General features: G+C 41.1%; 1 protein-coding gene across 1 annotated transcript; it reads left to right on the forward strand.

The window, feature by feature from the left end:
* The first annotated feature begins 1,267 nt into the window (after positions 1–1,267).
* On the forward strand, positions 1,268–8,100 carry LOC106570163 (vesicle-associated membrane protein 2). The gene is made up of 5 exons (XM_014142197.3): positions 1,268–1,559; positions 2,575–2,692; positions 4,305–4,463; positions 7,438–7,489; positions 7,715–8,100. Coding segments are annotated over exons 1-5 (348 nt in total). The 5' UTR covers positions 1,268–1,557; the 3' UTR covers positions 7,732–8,100.
* The last annotated feature ends 2,173 nt before the right edge of the window (positions 8,101–10,273 follow it).

Genomic DNA, 10,273 nt, shown 5'->3' on the forward strand with positions numbered 1-10,273 from the left:
AAAGTTCATTTGTGGAATTTCTTTCCTTCTTAATGCGTTTGAGCCAATCAGTTGTGTTGTGACATGGTAGGGTTGGTATACAGAAGATAGCCCTATTTGGTAAAAGACCAAGTCCATAATATGGCAAGGACAGCTCAAATAAGCAAAGAGAAATGACAGTTCATCGTTACTTTAAGACATGAAGGTCAGTCAATACGGAAAGTTTCAAGAACTTTGAAAGTTTCATCAAGTGCAGTCGCAAAAACCATCAAGCGCTATGATGAAACTGGCTCTCATGAGGACCACCACAGGAAAGGAAGACCCAGAGTTACCACTGCTGCAGAGGATAAGTTCATTAGCGTTACCATCCCCAGAAATCGGCAATTAACTGTACCTGCCAAATAAATGCTTCACAGAGTTCAAGTAACAGACACATTTCAACATCAACTGTTCAGAGGAGACTGCGTGAATCAGGCCTTCATGCTGCAAAGAAACCACTACTAAAGGACACCAATAATAAGAAGAGACTTGCTTGGGCCAAGAAACACGAGCAATGGACATTAGACCGTTGGAAATCTGTCCTTTTGTCTGACGAGTCCAAATTTGAGATTTTTTGTTCCAACCGCCGTGTCTTTGTGAGACACAGAGTAGGTGAACGGATGATCTCTGCATGTGTGGTTCCCACCGTGAAGCATGAAGGAGGAGGTAGGCTGGTGTGGGGGTGCTTTGATGGTGACCCAAAACAGACCTGCAGGCTGTGTAAGGGCTTTTTGACCAAGAAGGAGAGTGATGGAGTGCTGCATCAGCTGACCTGGCCTCCACAATCACCCAACCTAAACCCAGTTGAGATGGTTTGGGATGAGTTGGACCGCAGAGTGAAGGAAAAGCAGCCAACAAGTGCTCAGCACATGTGGGAACTCCTTCAAGTCTGTTGGTAAAGCATTCCAGGTGACTACCTCATGAAGCTGGTTGAGAGAATTTCAAGAGTGTGCAAAGCTGTCATCAAGGCAAATGGTGGCAACTTTGAAGAATCTAAAATCTAAAATCTATTTTGATTTGTTTAATGGTTTTTTGGTTACTACATGATTCCATATGTGTTATTTCATAGTTTTGATGTGGTCAGTACTATTCTATAATGTAGAAAATAGTTTAAAAAAAATAAGAAAAACCCTTGAATGAGTAGGTGTGTCCAAACTTTTGACTGGTACTGCATATGGTTGTAAAAAATAATATAAAAAAATATATATAGGTTTATATACAGAATATTTTTTTAGAACCATCGATTGGGACCGTTACATCCATCGCTGTGTACAGACTGCGAATTGTGCGTCAAAGACGCGTCGACATTTTCCACAGGCGTCGGCTCGCAGAGAGTTTCTAAGAAATTGGACAAAAGTGACAGAAACCGGCTGGATTTCTACGGAGTATTGAAACAATCGTTCCCTTGCCTGTGGATAGCACTACTCTCTCAAATATACTGTAGCTATAGTGTATCTCTCTCTATCTTTTTCGTGCGCGCCTTCCCCCACTCCCTACTCCCCGTTGACCGCGGATTATTATAAAACTGCTACCATCGACATGTGAGTAAACGGAATTGTATCTAGTTTTTTAGTTCAGCTAAATGTATATGATAATATGTGTCCGATATATTTTGAATACTTATTTAAAGATGTTAGAGCAAGTGTATTGTTTTAGCGATGTCAACTAATTGCAATTATGGATTGTTTTACTGCTAAGCTAAACATCTGTTGAAATACTTAATTGCTCTTATATATTCATTTTAGTATTCGAATAGTCTACACAAACGTAAAATATATCACAGAAAGTAGGCCTATTGCAAATTAATATTAGGCTACATGTCTCTCAGTCTCACCATATCAATAGTAGAATGACTCCTTCACAATGACTCAGTCAATATTCATCATCCATCTTCTTTATGAAGCTAGCTGTTGTAATATTTAAAAATATATGTTTTATAATTTTTTGTTATCTACTCAATCATTAGGTACAACACCTTTCCTGGCTTGTTTATCTAGGGCAAAATGCATCCATCTTTGAAAAGAGCAGCCTTCAAGGCTTTTTCCCTCGAATCTCTCCCCATTTTGCTAGTGGAAATCAAGCCTGTCTAATACAGACTCTGTACCAAATCAAACCAGAGTGGTTGTTTACTCAGGATGTGGCTCAGACATGATGAGAGAACAGGCCCCTGTGATTGGCTTTTGTAGTTTAAACATCACATGTATCATTTTCTACCATTGCCGATGTATTTCGTATTCATTCAGTCTGTGTGCTTATTAGTCCTTAGTGTTTGAAGAGGGCTACTTCAGCTGTTAAGTTATTCTTCACTTAGACACCATTGCTAGTATTGCCTACTTACTATACTGTGTGGCTTAGCAAGATCAAATCAAAATCAAACCAAAGTCTATGCGGGTGCAGGGAAATGCTTATGTTACTAGCTCCTGACAATGCAATAACATTTCAAACAGGTACACAAATAATACATAATACATACTTTTATCATTCATTTTCCTTACCGGTTTTGGTGGGGTTTTGGTAGTTGTTGTTGTTAGTAAGTTAATGCCTCTCTCTACACAGGTCGACCACAGACGCAGGAACCCCGGGGGGCCCTGAGGGAGAAGGGGGCCCTCCAGCCCCAGCCCCCAACCTCACCAGTAACCGACGACTGCAGCAGACGCAGGCACAGGTGGACGAGGTAAGACTCAAAGAAGAGTATAATTTTTGAAGTGCTGATCTTTTGATATGTCAGTGCGATTACTCATTTAGGCAGTCGTGTAAACAACCTTTATTTGTCAAATTTACCGAAGGCTTATATGTGAAGTCAACTATTATAAAGACCGTGTGGAAGGTGGGATGAAACGATAATGATGGGGATGAATAAAGGGGAGGATGAAAGGATAAAGCCAGGGGAAAGAAGAGATGAAAGAATGAAGGGACAAACGATACTGCATTTTCTTTATTGTTGTGTGACGAAAGATGAAAATTGTTCCTGAGAGAATCAAAGTCAAGAACGATGGGAGGACGGGGTCCTAAGTGGAGGAGATGGGCAAGGGGATGGGAGACCGGAAGGGATTAAAGGATGAGTGGTTCGTGAAAGGAAGAATGATCGAAGAAAAGAGGGATGAGTCAGTGAGAGTTTACAAGGGCCTTAACATTGATCACAGAGAGAGACTGGAATATTCTCTGGTCATCTGTTTGAGGTTTACACATCCTTTCTAATCACTCATAATGAGGATGAAGAGGGCCCATAGAGGTAAACACTTTGCTAATGAAATACTGGATCATTCAACCAGCGTGTGCTTTGCAGGTATTCTTATTTTTCCTATGGCATTGTTTGTACGCCGCACCTGTTTGTTGGATGTGGGTGCACTAGTTTTGAAATAACTCACTTCTTGACCGTTCATTCAGAAATGCTGACTATCCTCACCACCTGTGGCATCAACAACTGTAGTGGAGGCTCACATCATTTCTACTCAGTCAATTGATTCCTTGACCATTGGGTAACTAATGCTGACTGTCCTCAACTCTCAGTGACATTGATATTTACATTCTGATAAGACGTGATTGATTACCTTCTCATTGGGCAATGCCGACTCTGTCCCTTCCTCGCCGTCTACTGTACATTAGTGACATTGGCAGTTAAAAGTTCACATTATTTCTATTCAGTAAGAATTGATTTCTCGACTGTTAGGTGCAATGCTAGCCTCCACTGCAAATGTTCTACAGGTAACTGCCAAAATAACGGAAACACTTGAGTAAATGAAGGATACAAAGTATTTTGAAAGCAGGTGCTTCCACACAGGTGTGGTTCCTGAGTTAATTAAGCAATTAAAATCCCATAATGCTTAGGGTCATGCATAAAATTGCTGGGCAGGCTATTATTTTGGTTACCTTGACTACGCTCCCACAGGATGACAATGCCCCCATCCACAGGGTATGAGTGGTTTGATGAGTATGAAAATGATGTAAACCGTATGCCATGGCCGTCTCAGTTATCAGTTCTCAACCCAATTGAACACTTAAGGGAGATTCTGGAGCGGCACCTGAGACAGTGTTTTCCATCAACAAAACACCAAATGATGGAATTTCTCGTGGGAAAATGGTGTCGCATCCTTCAAATAGATTTCCAGATACTTGTAGAATATATTCCAAGGTGCATTGAAGCTGTTATGTCTCGTGTTGGCCCAACGCCCTATTAAGACACTTTATGTTGGTGTTTCCTTTGTTTTGGCAATTACCTGTAGGTTTCTTCATGAACAAGAATACAATGTTGACTGTCCTCTCCACTCCACTCCTGTCCCCTACAGGTAGTAGACATCATGCGTGTGAACGTGGACAAGGTGTTGGAGAGGGATCAGAGACTGTCGGAGCTGGACGACAGGGCCGATGCTCTGCAGGCCGGGGCCTCACAGTTTGAGAGCAGCGCAGCCAAGCTTAAGAACAAGTACTGGTGGAAAAACCTCAAGGTCTGTCTGTCTGTCTGTCTGTCTGTCTGTCTGTCTGTCTGTCTGTCTGTCTGTCTGTCTGTCTGTCTGTCTGTCTGTCTGTCTGTCTGTCTGTCCTGTCTGTATGTATGTATGTATGTATGTATGTATGTATGTCTGTGTATGTAACCGACGCTAATGCAGGAACATTGCCTTTACATTTCAATCACGCTGTAACGCTGAACTTCCGCAATATGGATTGAATAGAGCCCTTACTATATAAAAAATGTAGATCCTTCTATCCAACTTTCCTTCAATCCATCTTTCTCACAGCATGAATTTATAAACCCTCAACCAACCCCCAACCCCCCCTCTCCCGCCTCTACTTTTGAGCACAGATGGCTGTCCCGTTGCCAGTCCAATCATGTGTGTCCATTGAGGAGGGGGAGGGGTTAGAAATCCCAATCTGGATTACAGTGTGATGCAAGATTAAAAACCCAAAACCCAGCTGTGGCTCGACTCGTGATGTAACCCCTACAGCTCATCCCTCTCTTCCTCTCACTCTAATGCTTCCTCTATTCCTCTCTTCCTGTCATGCACTCTCTCTCTCTCCCTTCCTCACTCCCTCCATCTCTCACTCTCGCTCCACTTGTTTCTCGCCTAATCTCAGTCATCTGATCTGCAGCCCCGTAGTTGATTTGTATTTCTCTCCTCTCTTATGCTCTACAGAGCCGGCTCTAATATAATATTCATCACGGCTAAACTCTCTGTGAAATTGAATCATTCTTTGCCATACAGGCATAAACTACATCACCCAGGTGTGCCTGTTTAGGTCATTGGCTTGCAGTGTCATAGTCATGCTTACACCCTCTTGGCACATAATCCATGTGACGTACTGCAGCAGTATCACATTAGTGCTATTTGTTTATAGTATGGCCGTGATTCCAAAAGGGCGTTATAGATCAGTATTTTGATGGTAATTTACGCTTGAACCGACATGTGCATCTGTTTACCGGGTGCGAATATTGGGGAAATTGCCTTTTAAAAAAGGTGCATTGTTGGCTTTCCTGTCACGTTGGTATGAATGGGAGACAGGCGCAGGAATGCGTAATAGGGTTTTTACAGTATACAACACACAGGGTTGAAACCCAAACAAAAGAGCGAGGAGTACCTCGAATAAATAACACAAGCGCACAATGATTATCACACGGGATGAGACCCGTAATCATCTGCGCAATCCACAAGGGCACGAAAGCCCAAAACACACAGCACAGGTACTCACACGCACCAACGGACCTAGTAACAATAATCAACAGCACCATGGTGAACAAAGGGGACATATATACAATCAGTGGGAATAGGGGCCAGGTGTGCACAATGAAAGTTCCAGAGGGATCCGTGACATTTCCAGTGGGCTGTTCTATAACACGTGCCTTGGCTTGAATCCCAGCCTATGTGACGCATGACAGTTTGGTCTGTTAATGATCGGTATCTATCAATCAATCAATGAAATGTATTTATAAAGCCCCTTTTGCATCTACTGTACATTGTAAATAACGATGGGAGAGAGAGAAGCAACTGAGAGCAATATACACTGAACAAAAATATAAATGCAACACGCAACAATTTCAAAGGTTTTACTTAGTTACAGTTCATATAAGGAAATCAGTCAATTGAAATAAAGTAATTAGGCCCTAATCTATTGATTTCACATGACTGGGAATACAGATATGCATCTGTTGGTCACGGATACCTTAAAAAAAGGTAGGGGGGTAGATCAGAAAACAAGTCAGTATCTGGTGTGACCCCCATTTGCGACATTTCCTTTGCATAGAGTTTATCAGGCTGTTGACTGTGCCCTGTGGAATGGGTGTGTGATGTTGCAAAACACCAGTCTCAACGTCAACAGTGAAGCGGCGACTCCGGGATGCTGGCCTTCTAGGCAGAGTTCCTCTGTCCAGTGTCAGTTTTTTGTTGTTGCCCATCCTAATCTTTTCTTTTTATTGGCCAGTCTGAGATATGGCTTTTTCTTTGCAACTCTGCCTAGAAGGCCAGCATCCCGGAGTTGAGAAGGCCAGCATTCACTGTTGACGTTGAGACGTGTTTTGCAGGTACTATTTAATGAAGCTGCCAGTTGAGGACTTGTGAGGCGTCTGTTTCTCAAACTAGACACTCTAATGTACATGTCCTTTTGCTCAGTTGTGCACCATGTCCACCCACTCCTCTTTCTATTCTGGTTAGAGCCAGTTTGCGCTGTTCTGTGACGGGAGTAGTACACAGTGTTGTACGAGATCTTCAGTTTCTTGGCAATTTCTCGCATGGAATAGCCTTCATTTCTCAGAACAAGAATAGACTGATGAATTTCAGAAGAAGTTCTTTGTTTCTGGACATTTTGAGCCTGTAATCGAACCCACAAATGCTGATGCTCCAGATACTCAACTAGTCTAAAGAAGGCCAGTTTTAATGCTTCTTTAATCAGAACAACAGTTTTCATCTGTGCTAACATAATTGCAAAATGGTTTTCTAATGATCAGTTATCCTTTTAAAATGATAAACTTGGATTAGCTAGCACAATATGCCATTGGAACACAGGAGTGATGGTTGCTGATAATGGGCCTCTGTACGCCTATGTAGATATTCCATAAAAAAATCTGCCGTTTCCAGCTACAATAGTAATTTACAACATTAACAATGTTTACACTGTATTTCGGATCAATTTTATGTTATTTTAATGGACAAAAAATGTGCTTCGCTTTCAAAAACGAGGACATTTCTAAGTGACCCCAAACTTTTGAACAGTAGTGTATATGTAAAGAGCGAGGTTACAGCTGTCATGATGAGAGAGTAATGTTGAATGGATTTTAGATTCAGCTCTCTCCAGATTAAAAACAATAATAGATTAAGAATTTGCTATTGTGTTTAATATTGAAATCTGTTAGAGAGAATATGGAAGTGGTTTTATATATTTGAAGGTTGATATTTCAGTATATTTGAAGGCTTTATATTGTTTTTTCAGATGATGATTATAATGGCAATCATAGGAGTCATATGTGTTGGAGTTGTCTTCTGTAAGTACCATATATATCTACATTTTCACTTACAGACGAAGTCTGCTTCACTCGATTCTCACACAAAACATATGGAAAAATGCTTTTAGACAGTTTTGGGAAATTGTGAAACACATGCGCATGTAATTTTGTATTGCTGTAGCCTAGTAGTCTGATGTTCAAAGTAGGAAACAACTGTTTACTCTGTGACATTTACATGGTCTCTTTCTCATCTTCTCCCTGCAGTGTATTTCTATTATTGAGCTGGTCTCTTCAGGGACGGACAACAAGCGCAAGACGAGATACCAGAATGAAGCCAAATCCACCCTCAATTCCCTCTACTCCTCCTCTCTTTCATCCCTTTCTTCTTACCGATGCCTTCCATCCAAAACCACCATGCTCTTGTAGACGTTGGCGCAGTGCCTCTCCCTCTTCTTTCTTCACGGTCGCTCTCTGCCGTTGTGTCCTTGAGCAAGGTACTTAACCCCTACAATTGCTCTGGCGGCGCTGCTCTGTGGCTGACGCTGTGCTGCTCCGGACATTGTGGGTGTGTGTTGGTGTGTCAGGTTTGGTATTGTGACAGCAAATCGATAAACGTCTGTTGTTAAATGGACAATAAAGTATCTATTCTATTCTGTGATTGGTGCTTTCTCCAACTCTCTTTTTTGTCTCTCTTCACCCCCCCATTTCTGTGTTTTCCCTTCAAAGTCCAATGTATGTGCTATCCCAGAGGGCTTATCACATTTATGGACTGTATGGACTTCTCTAATACACTACCGGTCAAAAGTTTTATAACACCTACTCATTCAAGGGTTTTTCTTTATTTTTTATATTTTCTACATTGTAGAATAATAGTGAGGACATCAAAACTATGAAATAACACATGAAATCATGTAGTAACCAAAAAAGTGTTAAATAAATCAAAATATGTATGAGATTCTTCAAATAGCCACCCTTTGCCTTGATGACAGCTTTGCACACTCTTAGCATTCTCTCGACCAGCTTCACCTGGAATCCTTTTCCAATAGTCTTGAAGGAGTTCACACATATGCTCAGCACTTGTTGACTGCTTTTCTTTCACTCCGACTCAACCCAAACCATCTCAATTTGGTTAAGATCAAGGGATTGTGGAGGCCAGGTTATCTGATGCAGCACTCCATCACTCTCCTTCTTGGTAAAATAGCCCTTACACAGCCTGGATGTGTGTTGGGTCATTGTCCTGTTGAAAAACTTTTTCTAGTCCCACTAAGCCCAAACCGGATGGGATGCCATATCGCTGCAGAATGCTGTGGTAGTCATGCTGGTTAAGTGCGCCTTAAATTCTAAATAAATCACTGACAGTGTCACCAGCAAAGCACCCCCACACCATTACACCTCCTCCTCCCTGCTTTATGGTGGGAAATACACATGCAGAGATCATCCGTTCACCTACACCGCGTCTCACAAAGCCATGGCGGTTGGAACCAAAAATGTCAAAACTTCGACCATTGCTTGTGTTTCATGGCCCAAGCAAGTCTCTTCTCATTATTGGTGTCTTTAATAGTGGTTTCCTTGCAGCAATTCGACCATGAAGGCCTGATTCACAGTCTCCTCTGAACAGTTGATGTTGAGATGTGTCTGTTACTTGAACTCTGTGAAGCATTTATTTGGGCTGCAATTTCTGAGGTGCAGTTAACTCTAATGAACTTATCCTCTGCAGCAGAGGTAACTCTGGGTTGTCCATTCCTGTGGCGGTCCTCATGAGAGCCAGTTTCATCATAGCGCTTGGTTTTTGCGACTGCACTTGAAGAAACTTTCAAAGTTCTTGAAATGTTCCGTATTGACTGACCTTCATGTATTAAAGTAATGATGAACTGTCATTTCGCTTCGCTTATTTGAGCTGTTATTGCCATAATATGGATTTGGGTCTTTTACCAAATAGTCCTATCTTTTGTATACCTTGTCACAACACACCTGATTTGCTCAAACACATTAAGAAGGAAAGAAATTCCACAAATTAACTTTAAAGAAGGCACACCTGTTAATTGAAATGCATTCCAGGTGACTACCTTGTGAAGCTGGTTGAGAGAATGCAAAGCTGTGATCAAGGCAAAGGGTAGATATTTTGAAGTATCTCAAATATAAAATATATTTTGATTTGTTTAACACTTTTTTGGTTACTACAGTACATGATTCCATATGTGTTATTTCATAGTTTTGATGTCTTAACTTTTATTCTACATGTAGAAAATAGTACAAATAAAGAAAAACCCTTGAATAAACTTTTCACCAGTAGTGTCTATTGTGGGGGGAAGACTAAGGAGAAACAAAGAGGCAGAAGGCACTACCATATGGAGAAAGGGATAGAGCTGGAACAAAAGGGGGAAATTAATATTGTTACCAATGAGAACCCCTAGATTGGCCCATGTTGAATGAAATTCCCTCCTTTTTACCCCCAATCATTCTATGTTTTTCAAATGAATATGATAGGTATTTTTTTGTCATGTTAACCAACTTGTTTGGTATTATAGTTGTCTTTTGATATCCACATGTCCTTTGTCTTTTTCCTCTCTGTTAAGACCTGTATACCTCTCCCCAGTCTAATCTCACTGTAAAAAGGCACAATAATAGTAAAGACAACAGGACATGAGAAATGATTGAGTTACAATTAAAGGGGATTAGAAATAATGCAAACAATTAAATTGATGGAATAATAAATCACTAGAATGGTCATGAATCTTATGATGGTCCAAAGGTCAGCCATATTGGTCAGGGAGTTGGTCAACCATGGTTTGCCAGTGCTGTGTTAAGATAGTGTGTAAAACA

The sequence above is a fragment of the Salmo salar genome, chromosome 14, assembly GCF_965601325.2.
Source record: "Salmo salar chromosome 14, fSalSal1, whole genome shotgun sequence".
Lineage (NCBI taxonomy): Eukaryota > Metazoa > Chordata > Actinopteri > Salmoniformes > Salmonidae > Salmo > Salmo salar.

Bases quoted from the DNA above. Each gene is read 5' to 3' on its own strand.
- LOC106570163 (XM_014142197.3), top strand. The intron at 2,693-4,304 runs GTAAGACTCAAA...TGTCCCCTACAG, and splicing joins CGCAGGCACAGGTGGACGAG to GTAGTAGACATCATGCGTGT. The intron at 4,464-7,437 runs GTCTGTCTGTCT...TTGTTTTTTCAG, and splicing joins ACTGGTGGAAAAACCTCAAG to ATGATGATTATAATGGCAAT.